At 32.7% G+C, this 17,661-nt stretch overlaps 2 protein-coding genes across 2 annotated transcripts; one reads left to right on the plus strand and one right to left on the minus strand.

The window, feature by feature from the left end:
- The first annotated feature begins 486 nt into the window (after window positions 1–486).
- Window positions 487–5,031, plus strand: LOC112027253 (FLUCTUATING-LIGHT-ACCLIMATION protein 1, chloroplastic). The gene is made up of 3 exons (XM_024059919.2): window positions 487–845; window positions 1,089–1,259; window positions 4,585–5,031. The coding sequence occupies exons 1-3, from the start codon at window positions 661–663 to the stop codon at window positions 4,829–4,831; spliced, it is 603 nt and encodes a 200-aa protein (XP_023915687.1). The 5' UTR covers window positions 487–660; the 3' UTR covers window positions 4,832–5,031.
- A 734-nt stretch (window positions 5,032–5,765) lies between these two features.
- On the minus strand, window positions 5,766–9,675 carry LOC112027254 (nifU-like protein 3, chloroplastic). Its single transcript, XM_024059920.2, has 4 exons — window positions 9,230–9,675; window positions 8,998–9,115; window positions 8,003–8,301; window positions 5,766–6,928 (listed from the first exon to the last, which is right to left on the minus strand). The coding sequence occupies exons 1-4, from the start codon at window positions 9,347–9,349 to the stop codon at window positions 6,737–6,739; spliced, it is 729 nt and encodes a 242-aa protein (XP_023915688.1). The 5' UTR covers window positions 9,350–9,675; the 3' UTR covers window positions 5,766–6,736.
- Window positions 9,676–17,661: the final 7,986 nt, after the last annotated feature.

The following is a 17,661-nucleotide window of genomic DNA, read 5'->3' on the forward strand; positions in this document are numbered from 1 at the left end:
GTTAGATGAAACAAATGAAGATGGAAGATAGAGGAATGTGAAAACAAGAAGAAAGAAAAAACAAAAATGAAGATAGAAGATGGAGGAGTCTGGAAGAATGCGAAAAGTAAAGGTATGGAGGAGTCTGGAAGGTACATACGCGTGTGGAGGAGAAAATTAAGAAAAAAAAAAAAATATATTTTATTGTATAAATATATTATTTTAATAAGTAAAATATGAAAATAAAAATTGGGATGAAGTTTGTATTGTGAAATGGTATTGCATAATTGGTAAAATAAAATTTTGAAATGATAAAATAGAATATAATAGAATTTGCAAATGCAAATGCTCTAACAAAGGTCAGAATCTCATATTTGCAATTTTTTCCATTTAAATTAGTCTAAAAAAAAAATTGGAATGACCCATTAATAGTTAAAAAATAAAATAAAATTGATAATCGAGTATCACTTTTTTTTCTTTTTTAAATTCGTATCAGCCAAAAATATCTTACCACGTGGCAGACTGAGCATCATGAAAAGGATAAGACTCTTCATTTCATTTCAGAAAAAAGATTAAATTTTTCTTAAAAAAAAAAAACTCCAGGCAGTGGCAGTAGGAGACTATAAGAGTAGAACATAACTACATTTTCCAAGAATCTGGCGTTAGTTGTTGGTTACAACAATGTTATTGCCAACAACAAATATGTCATCCTTAACCATAGCCTCATCTCATCAAAGCTTCCTTACCAACACCATCAGTAATCCACCTAACCACTACAAACCCAGCACAAAGATTCTCTACCCTGCTAAAACTATCTCATGCAGACATCCATCTCATGATGACCACCAAGATTCTGATTCTCCAAGGTAATCTCATCATTTTTAAGGTAGTTCCTTCAATTGGGTATTGCTTCTTTGGTTTCCTTTTCAACCTGTTGTGTTGTCTTTATCATTGTTATATTATTAGCTTAAGTTGTTAGTTAGAAAATGGTGAATTTAATCTTTGTTTTAACACTGCTGGCTTAGATTCTTCAGCTTTGAACTGAGAATCACTTGCTCTAATACCATGGTAAATTATTGATTTTATGTGCTGTGTATTGGGGTTCTTAGGAAGAATGAGAACCAGTTGGCAAAGCTGGCAATAGTTACACTGGCAGCTGGGGTGTTAACACTGGGCTCAGTTCATGATGCATCAGCTGCAAAAACTGGTGGCAGAGTTGGGGGGCAGGCTTTTCGGTCAGCGGCTCCTCGCCCACCCCCTAGAGTCAACAATAATTCGAGGTAAGTTGAATACAAATTGCATTCTTTCTGAGATTTGGTTGAATTTGTTAGTACCTAGTATTAGTTGTCACATTGGTTCAACTTATTTATTCAAGAAAAACTTTGTAATGAGAAAATCATTCTAATAGACTTGAAGATATTAGCTGAACATGCTTGATTATTATACTATACGTATTTCCGTTGGAAAGTGCTGTTTATCAGATATCATTGGCGCTCTTAACAGTGAGAGTTATTAATTTATATTTGGGCTTGTAATGTGAAAGAGTATAAAGATGTTACTTCCTCATAAGATTGATTGTGAACACTATGATGGGCCTACGAAAGATCTCAACAACTAACGATAAGAACAAAACAATATTAGAAGAAAGAAGAGACAACCACACACGAGATGTAATAACAACATGGTTCAACCTTAGGCCTACATCCATGACTGCGAAAAAGAGAAAATTTAACTGAGAAGTTGGGGAAACCAAAATAGTGGGGCAAAGGCACTCTCACAAAACAAAAACCCCAAATACACCTTACCCTCACATGGTTATGACTTCATTAGAAAACAAAGAGCTAGTTGTGTGTGTGTGTGTGTGTGTGTGTCTTCACAAGGCTGAGGTGTACAGGGAAGAGGTTCAAAAGTCCTTAACCAAATAGGACTTGGAGAAGGCGTGACTTCCAAGCAAAATCAGTAAGCTAACCAACCTAGGTCAAGGTGTGCATGTTGGTGGTTAAATACCTAAATTTGATATTGTCTCTAAGAGGAGTAACAAGGCTTGAAAATTGAAGGCTTCATGCTAGAATAGAAACTAAAATGCCAGTTCTTATCCATCTTCCCGATTTCTCAAATGGAGTTTTTGAATCATCATGACATGGCAACTATAATCTGTTTATACTGAAACACAAGTGTGGCTGAAGTTGGTCTTAATCCAGGTTAACATGATTAAAAATCTGTGTACTTAAAGTGGTGACAAGTATGGGCAACACTTCTGGGCTTTGGAATGGTCAATATATATATATATCAATTTGCAACTCAGATGGAATAAATTTTAGACAAGTGTGGTAAAGGTTCTGTCATGAGGAGAAGGAATCAATCTTTTATGACAGTTGCAGTGACTTTTAAATTTTGCTAGGAAATGGAAACTCTTTTTAGTTACAAACTGCCCTGGTAACTTACACAAAGCTTCAAAATTCTGTCCTACTGGATAGTGATTGTACTCCAGAACTCTGATTTGTGGTCCTCAGTTAGTCCACTTATCTCTCTGGTTCAGTTTGACTTATTTCAATCATGTTCTTCATTCCCTTCTATTTTCAGACATGCTACAATACCAAAATTGCCTTAGAATATATTCCTTGACATTATCCCCTAATGACAACTTATAACTTAGCCTCTTTTAAGGATTATAAGATATTTCTTGTTCAATAGATCTGTCTCCTACATTAACTAGCTTAGTGGTATGCGGTTATGTAATAGACCCTATCAGTATTTGATAGAATTAGACAACAAGTATGATGTAGAGAAACCTTAGAACTTAATAGTCCCTATGAAATATCCAACAACTGGATGTCTAGAGTATCTAAGATTGCAAGGTAAACCATTTTTCTTTAGCAATGTACTTGCCATTAATAATTTACAGCTATGACAGAAATCCCTTTTGATTCCAATTTAATTTTATTGAAAATTGTACTAGAAATTCAGAAAAAAAATATCATAAGATATATACAAATTCTGTAATAACCTCATGCAATGAAGAGCTTTCACATGTCAGTTTTCCACAAATTACAGCCTTGTTTTCTCAAGAATCACGTGGTTCACTCCTAGAAATCTGTGGCAGCATTGATGTCTCTTACCATTCTATTTCTCGCCAGTCCCTTCTACATCCAAATATCATGAATTTCAGGCTCCAAGGGGCACTATATGCTTAATGGCTACTTAGCATCATTCTTTGGGGTCTGTAGCAAGTAGCAATTGCTTTATCCCTCTCTGAACAGCAAGTTGTACCTTGGCACCCAACTTATGATGTTGTTCTGACACAGGATTAGTTGCTTAAGTGAACTAGTGAAGGTATACAGAATCTTACTTTCATGAACCCTCAACAAACCAACACTCCGCTTGTCATTGCCGAGAGATATAATCCCCATTTAGAAATTAGCAAGCAAGATCAGGATAAAGCTCCTGAGACACCAAGCCAATGAGACCAGGGGAAAGAAATGAAACTCACTATCAAAAGGAACATATTTGCATATAATACAAGTCTTCAGTAGAATTCAGGAGCAAACTTCCAGCTACTCTAGGAGGCTTCATTCTATAAATTTTACTCTTCTTCCCATAAGCCTTTGTTCCTAAATCCTCTGCTGCATTAGCTACCAGAAATTCCTTAGGAAGAAAAGAAGATTGGGACACTAAAATTCCCTCACTGCTAAAGGTGACAAACCACAGCAATTAAAGCATCCTCCAAATTTTCCTTTTTCTTTCTCATTTTGTAACACAGTCCGACATGAATATATATGGTAGCCTTTGCACCCAAATTTGAGTAGGAAAAATTTTCATTGGAAGTTATAGAAAAATTTGGGGCTAGAAATTTGTTTACCTGTGGAATAATTTGGATTTCAGGATTTAATAAGGAAAATGATGGTAACAATTTAAAAAGTAAAGGAAATTGAGCTTCAGAGAGTTATGCATACAAAGTAACAGGTTACATGATCACTTGTGTAATTTTGGGAAAACTAGGAGACTATTCAATTATGAGTGATTAGATATTGCTTGCTCACGCCCAGCCAAAAAAAAAAAAAAAGAGGATATTGCTTGCTCACTATGGCTCATTAGTTACGAAACAAGTTTAACTTGTCTAGACACCATAGGCTTTCCCATATAAAAAGTTTCAGCCAAATAGCAGTATGGGATCTATTAAAAGAGGAAGTTTCTTACTTAAATGAGAAAGGAAAAAAGAAATGATGTCCAACAGAAATAAGATTTCCTAATTGTACTTAATAACTCAGAATGATTAAATTCAAGCAACTCGAAGTCTTTTCATGGAATGGATCTTCCATTGACTGTATGGGAGATTATTGTTGCTTAGCACGTCTTGAAGCACAGAAGAATATCCTTATGGTGATAGTATTACCAGTATTCAATGCTGAATAATTTTTTAAATAAGTTTGTTTGGCTTATAAATGGATATTGTATTGGCTTCTTTTATACATCACATGGCAGATCATTGTAAGAATTTTAAATAAAATTCTTCATTTATATTGTCTTTTTCTTGTTTCTATTTCGGTTCTCATCTAAAATTCTTCATTTATATTGTATTGGCTTCTTAATAACTTTATTTGGCAGGACCAACATTTACATTAATCCTCCAGTTGCCCCACCTTTAGTCGGTGGGTACGGGTATGGTTATGGCGTACCATTCTTTGGTGGCTGGGGTTGGTCACCATTTTCGTTCTTTGCACCTGGTCCAAGTGTCGCTGTTGGCATTGGAGGTGGATTTGATGTTTTAGCACTGTTTCTGTTTCTTGGTGCTGTAGCTGCTGTTGTGAGAAGATTCGTTGGATCAAGATTTGAAGATGACGATGATTACTAGTGGCAGATAGAACTTTTTTTGATGCTTTAATTATATAAGTTTTACTTAAGTGGCTACAAGACACGTTCATTTAGCCACCAACTTGTATTTGTAACCATTATTATGTAATATAATTGTGATAGAGAAGAGAAACACTCTTGTAATTCTCTGTTTACAAGAACTTATAACAGTATAAATGCAGTAATTTATTGTGTTGACTACTTGTGCTGCCCCTTCTTCATTGATAGTGACTTTGCCAGGTTCTAGTGGGGCTAATCTTCTTTTTTGTTGATCGAGCCACTTTCCCTCATCCCACTCGTCCAGCCCTCTTCACGAACTTGTACAATCGATGCCACAAAGATAGCCAACTTAAATTCAAACCTGTCATTCTGTGACATCAATCTCTTGAAAAAGATTTTTAAAGGGGTGACCAGTGGGAATTGGGGGCACATTAATCCCTCCAAAGATATTTAAAATCTGCTGTAGCTAAATTGACACTTCCTAGCGTTTCAAACAAAGATATCTAGGGTTTAAATCATGTAGTAGATGCTACTAATGCCTGTAAGGAGAGAGATAATTGTCAGTGCGAGGGAGACTTTAATTTGGTTTTCTATATTAAAAGAGAAATTACTAAAAACATCGATTCATATTTGATACTTGATACTGGATGAGTTTAGTTCTTTACAAGAGTATAGGCTACACCTTTTAAAAGGTAATACTTGGATTTTGTAAATATTTTTATTCTTTTTGTTCTTAGCATGTACCTACATGATAATTGATAAGAGATAGGTGAATGATATCTAATGTTTTATCCAAAATCTTAGCAATTTTTTGTCAAGTTTGACGTATACTTTTAGTTGTACATGTAAAATCACCTCATTTGAATCTTCATTTGTATTTATAATATTTTTTGTACAACTCTATATAGCAGAACACATGGTATGCAAAAAAGAAAAGAAAAGGAAAACAGAAGAATGCTTAATCATTAGAATTTTAGTCCAATCCCTCTAAAGATAAATTACGGGGTATGCCATCGGTTGGTCCAATTGTTACTATACCACCAGTTTTAGTCTCTCTCCTTTCTTTCTGGTTAACCTCAGTACTGAAATAATTTTGTGTAAATTCATTTTCCTTCCTTTTTTTACTCATCAACTATACTCTATAAGAAAGGCTCCCATGCAGCAGATGAACACTGAATCCTTTGATGCTCCTTGGCAGCAGCTAGATTCACCAGTCTGACATTGTCATTCATCATAAGAACAAGTGCACCCACATCCATCCTCATATCAATCATAAATGAGATTTAAGCCCCTAAGCTTAAATACACATACGCATAAAGTTAGCTGTCTGATTGCAGAAAGAAGTACTGAAGTAACAACCTGCTAGAGTGCAGCTATAATCACTTTGTATAAACACCTTTCCACACCTATTTTGACCTTGAAAGCACCTACCAGAAACATTGAGAAGGAAATGAGCAGCTTTCATTATACATATTGAGCAATCGGCCTCCATTATTTTGAGCTATAACCAATTAACATTGAAGCTTAAAATCAGTCTTCCTTGGAGGATCTCTATCTTCCTTTGTAAAGCAATTAAAATAGCATGAACCAGTATGACTGAACAAATTGGTTTGAAATCACAACTGCTTAAGAGTAGATAAGCAATATATCTAGTCCCTCAGCCATGGACTTCAATGACATTCTTACTATATAGGAAGTACTAAAATTCTAAGTAATTACATCATGCCACCCAGCTCATTTTCTTATAAATTCTGAAGTACATGGAAAGCATGTATCAGATCTTAGGAGGCAACTTGATATTTCCAAGTTGAAAATTTTTTATGTCCAATTACATTCTTAAACATATGAATGTAAAGCTATACTCTGATTGTGATAGACAATGATTTTCGGTTTATATGTTATTCACTTATTCTATCAGCTGTACAGCCGCAATGGAAGGTATTTTTTCCCTCAATTTTTGTGTTAGAGCAACACGGACTGTCATAACTCCAGCTGCAGGTCCACTAAGCCGAACATTGACAATATAGTCATTGATTTGAATAAGCTCAAGAATTCCACCTCCTGTACCCGCAAGGTATGGTCTAATCTCAGCAAGAACCTGAAAACACGGAAAAAAAAAAAAAAAAAAAAACAATTTAAGCCCTGATTCATCATTATTTTTTCTTTTACATCCCCCTTGCCCCAACCACAAATATATTATAAGCTGTCTAAATCAATAAATCAATATTTAGGTAACAGTAATAATCAGCCATAAAGATATGATCAGAAAACTTACAGAAACTCATTATTGGAAGTCATCGGTGAATGACTAATTACAACTATATCCATTGCAGAGACGTGTATAAACAGCAAGCAGTTAGATATTACGGATTTGTTACCAAGAGGTCGAAATTTTAACCTTGTTTAACATGTGAGATTCCCTGGTCCAATTGACTAGTTCATGCATTTTAGTGAGCCTTATGGATTCAAGTCTCCAATTGATGCTTTACTTCTGCAGTCCCCAGTGAGTTATTGTGAAAACAGTAATAATATGAGATGTTTAGAAAAATATTTGAAACCCATATCAATTAAGCATATTTGTGTAAGTTGTGCTAAGGTGAGGTTTGGGTCAAGTGTCCAATTGTACTGGCCCCATTGAGATTATAACACGTGTTTACTTTTAAGCATATGTTACCATCTTAACGGGTCCAGTACACTACATGCACTAGACCTAAGCCTCACCCATTGTGCTACTACAGTAAAAATTCAATTTCAACTTCCTTGCAAGATCTGTAGTAACTTTCATTTGAAGTTGCTTTTAGTTTAAGAGAACTTAGGAAATTCTAATCTGGCCCATGTGGCAGCTTGCGTGCTAGACGAAGAATCATTCTTCATTTGAAATTGGAAATCATGGCTTGATTCTTGTTTTTTGATATGCCCAAATAAGATCCTCAAGTTCACCCACTCTAATATTTTTCTTTTTTTTGACAAATCTTGAATACATCACCCTCATATAAATGGAAAAACCCTATCAGTTAAGGTGTCCCTATAACATTTTAATAAGCCTCTTGTACTACTCCAACTTAGTTCCAAAAAGTTCTTCTGTGAAATTTAGTGATGCCAAATTTGTACGAAACAATTTCATGCAATTGATAAAAATATTTTATATAAATTAGAGGTCCACTTTTCTAACCTTTTCAACATTCTCCTCATTGAGCTCAAGTCCTGTCTCTCTGTCTAGGATCTGCTCCACGTCCATAATTTCGGGTATTTTATCTCGAAGCCGAGTTTCAATTCCCATCTTTAGTGTCATAGTTGAACTTGGACATGATCCACATGCTCCTTGTAGCTTTAGTACCACAACAAGGCCATCTATCTCATGTAAAGCCACATTCCCTCCATCAGCCATTAATCCAGGTCGTACTTCATCCAAAACCTTCTCTACATTCTCTTCAGTTAATGGAAGGACACAGCTTGGTGAAACCACAAGCCCTTCAATATTCAAAAATCATTCTAAAATCAATACCTTGATCAAATCTCTTATTCAATCCGGTCTCATTAACTCACCATAGCTTAAGAAAAGGGGAAAAAATTGATCTCTTAATTTTCTTTTTCATTATAATTTTAATAAATTTAGGAGTCAGTCTCTCCAAAAACAATTGGGGGAAAAGCTGCCTACCAATTACCACTCATAGACCCCCCCCCCCCCAAAAAAAAAGTCAAGCTTTGTGCACTAGAAAGGACTTTTTTTTTTTTTTTTAAATTATACTTATAATAAATCAAACCTTGTCCAAGTTTAGTTAAGGTTGATTTGGGATTCAAAATGTGAACTTTGTTTTTTCCTCGCATTTCCTAATATCATTGTTTTGGAAGAATACAAAAGAAAATTGATTAAATAAGCCAAATTTTCAAACTCCCATGTGAAAATTATCATTCTTAACCTTTCATTTTAGCATGAATAGTTGTCATTCTTTATCAATTTCAAAAGGTTCCCTAACACATCAATTCCTTTAAGCGATTAGTATTAAAGTTCCATAAGAACAGTATTTGCCACGAAACAAACATTTGAACCCCATTTAGTTCTAATTCTTAAAATTTACTTCATTACAGCAATCAAAAACAGCTTTCTACAATAGAAATGCATTCTGACAATATTCACAGTTTACATTGGTAATTCATAAGACTTACCTGCTCGATTCCTACGAGCTCGACTTGAAGAGAAGCCAAGGAAGTGTCTGCTATGGAACTGACCTCTAAGAAAGGAACTTTGTTTTGAAGAAAAACCTCTGGAATCTGAAATGGGTTTCTAGCGAGAGTGTACAAAAACTGAGTCAGTCAATGAACCATCATGAATTATGCATATAAACCCAATACCAAAAGAATACTGTATCAATGAAATTGTTGAAAGAGTTGTAAGAACCTTGAGAACTGCTAAATGGGTGGCTGAAATCCTTTCATATTGCTGAAGGGAATTGCTAGATATTGCAGCGGTTGGTGTTGCTTTGAGACCCTGTTGTTGGTTTAAGAGTGCACCCACCATTGAGAAAATAGTGGGTAGCAAATAGCTATATACCCTTTTGGTCGCTCTCTAAAATGAATCAAAAGCCAATACCAAATTTAGAATTTTTTCGTAGTTTTTTTGGTTTTGTGTTTGTACTTTGTAGTTCAGACAGTTATGATGTCTGCAGAAGCAGGTATGGTGGGAATGTTGATAGCAAGTGTGTTGAGATTGGCTGATGATATGAAGATCATGATAAAAGAAAATTGGAAAAAACTGCCAAACTGATTATTGTGTTCCCAAACTCTGTGGATAGAATCTGAGTTGCTATGAAACAAATGAAGCCACGTTGTATAGACAACCTCTCTCTCTCTCTCTCTCTCCACTGTTTAATGGATAATAAATACTTTAGAAATTGTTCTGGGCCTTTATACTTTATAGTGTCCAAGCCCAAACAATATAGTCCCCAGATCCAATCTCATATAAATCCATGTATTGAATTTGGATGAGTACCATCCATTTTAGTTTTTTCTTTTTTTCTTTTTTATTATTTTTTTTAATAGATAATATGATTTGAAACAATGGGAGAGAGGTTTGAATCTTAGTTCTCTTAATAAAATAAAACAAGTAATGTCAAATAAGTATAGTTATTAAGCTACAAGGCTCTTGGTTAGATTGACTTATTTTTATCTTTTTCAAGTTTTTCAAAAAATTTAATCCTAACTATTTATTTTAATTAAAAGTATAAAATGTCCTAAGTTCCTAATTTAACATGATAGTTGAGTCATGTACATCAAGCATCTACCTTTTGGCTAAGACTCTCTCTCTCTCTCTTTCTTTTTTTCTTTTTTAAATCATCTTTAATTTCTTGAAAAGATTCTCCCACGATTTCAGTTGGAGTTGATTTTTGAATTTCCACACACTCACAACACTGCACCCTATATTATGGCCAAGAAAAGGAAAAAGTAACCAAAATCATATTCAGGGTGAGTATGGTTCAATTTCTTGAAATTGTGCTTTTTGAAAAAATGCAATATAAAATTGGGATTTTTTTTTTTTTTTTAGTAGAGCACTTGGTAAAAGCTTCTTTTATTTTTAAAGTAGAGCACTTGGTAAAGGCTTCAAAATGTGCTTTTTTTTTTTTTTTTTCTCTAATTGGAGTGTTTGATTAGCACTTACAAAAGTGGCAATTTGAGTTATAAATTAAAAAAAAAAATGTATATATAAGAGAGTTTATTTTAATACTTAGTATCAACTTCTTATTAATAATAATATATTAATTATTATTATTATTATTATTATTATTATTTTATTGTTTGTGTTTGTTATTTTTTATAGTGTTATAATTATTTGTTATTGTCAGATTTGGGTTGACCACCTGCATGTTTTGTCTATATAATAGAGGGATAAAGTTGGGTTTTTAAGAAAAAAATTAAGGGCAAATTAAGGAAATAGGTGCACTTTACAATGGTAATATTTATTTTTTGAAATAACGCATTTGTTGTGATTTTCAATTGTAGTTTAAAGGCCTCATGTGAAAATGCAAAAAGAAAAAAAAAATCCAAGGAGATAACATGCTTTTAAATTTTTTACAAAACATGCATTTTCATAAATTGGATTGGTGAACGCATGTTTTGAGCCCTTAAAAAGCTGAACCAAATGGACACTCAAACACTTCAGAATATTATGCTATTCTATCACATTTTTTAAAAATTGTTAAGGATCGATTATTGTCTAAATCCTTGGACGTATGAATATTATACAAGGGTTATCTTTTCCCCCTATTTTCCACACAAGTTTCTAGATTTATTGTTTGCTTGCCATTGTGAAGAAAATAACAATGATTTTATCTCTTAAGAGGAAAAGGTTTGCACTAGAGTTAGAGGGAACTTTATTAGTCCACTTGGGCTAAAGTTTTGATGGGCAGCTAGAAGATTTCAACCCTAAGGTCATATAGGGTTCCATTTTCTCATTCTTGGGCCCAACCTCCATAACTTTTGTTCCTGGGCAAAAAAACATTGGTAGGGCCTTTCTTTTTCTTTTTCTAGGATATTGATAGGGCTTACATTGCAAGGCCTACTTTACAGCCGGACCTCATTGTTCAGTTCTACCATACCAGTGTGTGTGGAAAATCTTTTCCAAATTTTGAATTGGAATTTAGGAAACTGACAAAAAAAAAAAAAAAAAAAAAAAAAAAGAAGGAAAAACAATTGGGGGAACTTAAAACCCATAGATACACCTTCTAAATCAGGAATCTAATCAATGAGCATGTATTCTCATAAAAATCTACAGCTTCTAAAGCCTGAAGTTAAAGCTGTGGATCGTGGATGTTTGTAAACTTTTGTCAGAATTATAGAATTGAATCTTTCCTACACCATAATAAGGGATTTAAGAAATAAAGAGGGGTACAAATCATAGCATTAGTTATTGGAGCTGACTTCTGACCCAACATTATTTTTAGATACAAATAAAATGAAGCAACAATTCTTTCCCATACCTTTTAAAGCAGCCTTCCCACCATTTTTCAGAGAGGGGTAGCTTATAGCTTGTTCTTTGGCTTATTCTTTTAAGGAAGTTCATTTACAGATTCTTAAAACATCTCTCTCTCTCCTCTCTCTCTCTCTCTCTCTCTCTCTCTCTCTCTATATATATATATATATATTCTATATTTTTCTCAACACATACCAAATTTCATGTCAATTGAATATTATTTACTATTTGATTCATAAAAAATAATATTTTATGCATAATTTTATAATACAAAAACTTAAATTTTAAGTATTTTGTGGATGAGATGGTTATTAATATTTGATTATCTTAAAAAATTGCAAGTGTAAAGGTATAAGAAAAAATTTGAATCAAATAGTAAATTTTGTAGAAATTTGTATTAAAAAAATTAAGTAATATAATAATGCTTAAAGTTACATAAATCCATCCTAAATACAAACTTATCACAATTATGAACCTTTAAGCCCTTTCATAGGACAAAGAAATACATGTAAATACTTATATTGATACAAGATTACACTATTTTATTGTCCCTTTCAACATTTAGATGAAAAATAACATACTAATTTTAAGGGTCATATTTTTGGGTCATATTTTTATGTATTCGCATATCCAATATCAAAACACACTTTATATGTAATTGTGTTTAGTTTATAAACAAATGGTATTATTGAAGACACAAGACTGTTTAAGAAAAGCTGAATTTGCAAGTCTTGATACATGTCATCAATCGAAAATAAATGAATTTTCGGGAAAACCTTTTGATCTATCAAGCTTCGAAAAAATTGAACATTAAATTATGTTTTCAACCCATAATGACTTGTCCTTCTAGGGATTCGTGCACTAAAATTTAGGAACATATAAAAGACATATTTTATAGTTGTCATCATAGAGACAAAAAGATACACATATAACAAGAGTTGTTGCAATGTCTATGCACCTAGAGATTTGTATCATGTTACTACAAGTTCATCCAAGCTTAGATTGAAGAAGTCTACAAAGTTACAATAATCAAAAGGGTTGCTTGGATTGTAACATTGTGGCAATCAAGGTTGTCAAAATCGGGATTCTACGTAGGATCATGGGAGGTAGGTAGGATCGTGGATCGTAGAATCGGATCGTGGATTATAAGATCCTACCTATTTTCAGATTTTAAGTAAAAAAACCTATTTATAGTGACTTTGTATATTATATAATCACTTAAAATATGAATCCATTCATTAAAAAAAAATATTGCATCATAAAATGTAATTTGCACACACTACATTGTTCTTATATCATTCTAACAAAACAAAATATATTTAACTTTTGACATAATGTATCTAAAAAGTTCAGTACATGTTTAATTAGCAACTAAGTACCAAAATATTATCTACACATATGGAAAATGGTTTCCAAATTCTAAGTTTCAAATCCAAAATAAGTTAGGCTAAATAGCATATAAAAACTACCTAACTATAAATTTACAATATGTAATCCAAAAAAGAATTCTCAATCTAAGGTAAACTAACTAATTACAAATATGAAATTCAAAAGAGAATTCTCATTCTAAGGTTCTTCTAATCTAATCACTGTTATTGTCATATCCCATTTCATCATTTAAATATTTTAGGTTTTGTTTTTGAAAACGTTAAACTTAAGTACTATAGGTTTTTTTGAGATTTTATGTTGACATAGGGGTAAATTTGGGACTTCAATTCATTATTGGACTTCTGATAACTCATTGGGCTTGTGGGTTTAGGTGGATTATCTTACCCAAATGAATCCCACTTAAAAAAAAAAAAAAATCAAGCCAAATGGTAAGATCGGTAGAATCCCATACGATCCTACGATCCTATACGATCCTACACGATCCTACATACGATTCTACCATTTTTGCGATCCTACTACGATTTAAAACTTTTTGATGAGGTGGGATCGTAAAATCATGCGATTTTACGATCCAAATCGCGATTTTGACAACTATGATGGCAATCCAAAAGCTTTTCTAAAATTCCACTAAAACCCCAACTCCCATCAGGCCATTACCACTTTTATAATCCTTTACTTTGTGTGTGTGAATGACAGATTGATACGATTGAGTCACTTTTGTCATATTGTTTCATTTGACAAAGTGTGATATCACTTTATTATTATTATTATTATTTATCCGATAGTTAAAATGAAATAGAGAGGACTTAAATCTAAATATTCCTATTAAAAATATCATGAAAAACCAGTTGTGCTACAAATTAAGTTCTTCGGTTGGCATAAGATATTTAAAAATGCAGAAAATCAGATATGGATGTCTCACATTAACTGCTATATCAAACTTTTTAAGATCCTTTCACTCCCTCAAAAATTTTGAATTTCATCTTTGAAATGGTCAGTAGACATCGAAAAGGTTAGCTGAAAAGTGAAAATGGTTCGTACTATAAAAAATAAATGCTAGTTCGACATGAAAACGTTATCTGCTGATGCGTAGTGGGATTTCCACAGTAGAGCTTTCTTAAATTATTGTCCAAAATTTAACTCAAAAGAACTACAATTGCCCAGTACTGGTACCTGTGCTTGTTTCTCCTGATCAGGTTATTGACTTATTATTGTCTATTCTTTATTTGCACTTCTTCTTTTTCTGAAGAATTCTTTATTTGCACTTGAATACAACACAACAACCTCATATCACCATCATATTTGATACAAAAAAAAATAACCCATCTAACACATGGATGCTCTCCCTGTCCAGAATTATTAAATTTCCCTCTGAAGCAAAGAGATTCTCTAGGACAATTGCAATCAAGCTTAAGATTCTTGTCTGTTCCTTTCTTCAATTTTCTAAAATACAAACTTGTTCTAGCTAAAGTTTCCTCCATGTGATGAGGCACACACCTACTTTTCCAAATCATTTAGTTATACCAAAGTGCTTATGTGTGTAAATTAAAAACAAAGCAATCAAATATGCTGGTGCCATGAGGGACAGCTTGCGCGTTTGCAAAATTTGTGTACGCAATTCTTGTGCCATAACTTTTGCCTATAATTCTAATTTGACTTATTATGAACGGTCGAAAAAAAAAAAAATGACAATCCATATGAACGTGATAAACAATCACTCACAGTCTATCACATCAAAATTGTGGATACTAAAATTATAATCTTAAAAGATCTCATCAAACTGTAATGCTCCCTTGATCCTCAGCCCAAAATAAAGTAAAATATAACACAACAATAGAAATAGAATAAAAGGTCAAGGCCAAGCTTTAAAAAAAATTAGAATGATGCTATTTGCTTTCCAACATATACATCCACTTTCTATCAAAATGACAAATGAAAACTTAAAATAGTAATTAAAAATGTTGACAACAATAATTGAAGGGCCAAAACAAATGAGGAAGATAAATGAGAATAAAAAAAAAAAAAAAAAAAAGAGAACCCTGGTACAGCGTGGGGGGTGAGGATATTGTTGTAAAACGAGGATGAGTATTGGATCCAGAGAAGATAAGCTTTAGGCCCAAAAATAGAGAGATTCCTTCGGCTCTTTATAAACCCAATCTTCTAATAATTTATTACTTCGTTTAACATTTGTTTATATTCATTGGTTGGGAAGTCGTACTCCGAATCTGATGCATTGAATGTGGGAATTGAACGAGAGCCAATGGATTTTTTTTTCAATTTTTAAGAATGATGATTATTAAAATCTTTTTTTCACTAGTGACCCTTTTATTTATTTGTTTGTTTGTTTGTTTCAATTAGTGGATTTTTTTAAAAATTTTTTAATTTTTGGGAATATGATTGGCAGTACTATATGTTAAGGGGATGAGGCATCATTGTTTGACCAACCCCAGCATACAAAAGTGTAAATCTAATAACTTCAATCAGCTCAAAACTTGTACCATCATTGAGCTTTCTTGGAGATTACTTTGTTTTTTGGAGTCAACAATGATACTTACACAATCATATTCATATTGGTTTGTGTGACCTAACTCGGTGCATTGTTTCTTATACACTTTGTGAATATGTTCTAAAATTTATGTGCTTGACAGAAAGCATATATAATGTGTTAAATTAAGTAAATATTACGTATGTAATTATTTCCTAATTTCCATGGATCTAAACAGCCAAAAGGTTGATATATAGTTTGGTAACATTGCCATAGCGATTAGCGAGCATGCTAGTTAAAATTTCAGCTGCTGTGATTCTGTGAATACTTTTCAATTGAACTTATGACTGTATTTAAGTTATTCTTGATATATTGATGCCAACATTATAAACAACCCATGAAGAACTAAGCTACTAGAGTGAAGTAAAACCAAAATGGCTCTTCTCAAAAAAAAAAAAAAAAAAAAAAAAAGACTTGTTGATCTAAATCTTTTGTTTGATGAGATTTTTGTTTTAAAGGATGACTTAAGATTCATGAAAAAAAAAAAAATACAAACCTTGTATTACCTACTAAAATATATGTTCTCATGCCAATAATTGATCTTAAACATAAGATCTATAAAAATTAATAGTAATCAAGCTTTGCTCGAGAAGTAGGAATGGAATGGCAACGGATTTGGGTTGGAAAAAAAATAAAACAAAATTTTCCTAACCCCTAATTTATACAAATAAATCTACCAAATCCTATCTCAAGCTCATATAATATTTATATTTACACTCGTGCCAAAACACCCACGTTTATCTTATCATGAGTTAGGTCAAACAGATTAGATCAAGTCAAGTTAATATAAAATTGAAGATATGAAATACCATCTAACAATATTTATGCATTATTAAGCACTTTACACTAAATTAAGTAACATTTTAAAAATTAAGTCCTTTTGGATATATACCATTGTCAATTTCTTTAACACCTTCTCATTTCTCTCTGTGTGTATGTTAAATACTTAGTTAAAAAAAAAAAAAAAAAGTAACATTTTAAGAGAGAAATACACATACTTGCTTTTAATAGAAATCCTACTTTTTGTGGAAAAGAAAAGAAACTATAAATAGAGGTATTTTAGTTTCACTATAGGCAAAACCCAAGTTAGCCGTAGTGAGATTACCTGCCTCCACTATAGTCATTGACAGGTGCGGGACACTGGATGGGTTTCCCGTGTCCCTCGTGGTCAGGCGACCCAGCGATCGAGGTAGATCCCCGGTGACGCAGGTTAACAGCTAATGGGTTCCGCCTGGCTTGAGTGCATGGCAGGGGGCATAATGCTACGGCTAATTTAAATTAATAATTATTTTAGGTTACAATGACTATAACCCTCAAATCCTTCCAAAAACCCTATAGAGTTTGAAAATGTGAGCCCAAATCCACCCCAAACCCATTAAAAAACTTTTTACTATTAGGGTGTGGTTGGGGAAAAACTCACAAACCTAACCCATCACCCCTGCTATACAAAAGTTCATGTTGAGCTAATCATATATTTCATTTGAGCTTATGCTCTAGATGCCAACTAATATGAAACTTGACTCAGCAAGGCTTATTTAGGTATAGAAGCTCAATTTCGAGCTCCAAAATAACTCACTTATTAACTGATTCTTAAGTTTTTTTTTTAAATTAAAATAATGGTTAATTACAAAAATATATATATAATTTTCAGAAGAAATCTATTAAAAGTTGAACTATATTTACATCCTCTAAGTTTGAGGTTACTTTTAAATTGGCCCATCAACTTCAAAACTTACAATTTACATCATTTGTTAATGGAATGATTTTAACTGAGGTTAATGGAATGGACACACTGATATTGGTGTAAGTGTGTAACACTTAATAGTGTAAGTTACAAATTTTCAAATTTAAGTGACGGATTTACAAGCAATTTCAAATATAGAGGGTGTAAATAATATTTTGTAGAAAATATAAAAATAAACAATGTATT

This window comes from Quercus suber, unplaced genomic scaffold (assembly GCF_002906115.3).
Source record: "Quercus suber isolate HL8 unplaced genomic scaffold, Cork oak 2.0 scaffold_120, whole genome shotgun sequence".
Classification (NCBI taxonomy): domain Eukaryota; kingdom Viridiplantae; phylum Streptophyta; class Magnoliopsida; order Fagales; family Fagaceae; genus Quercus; species Quercus suber.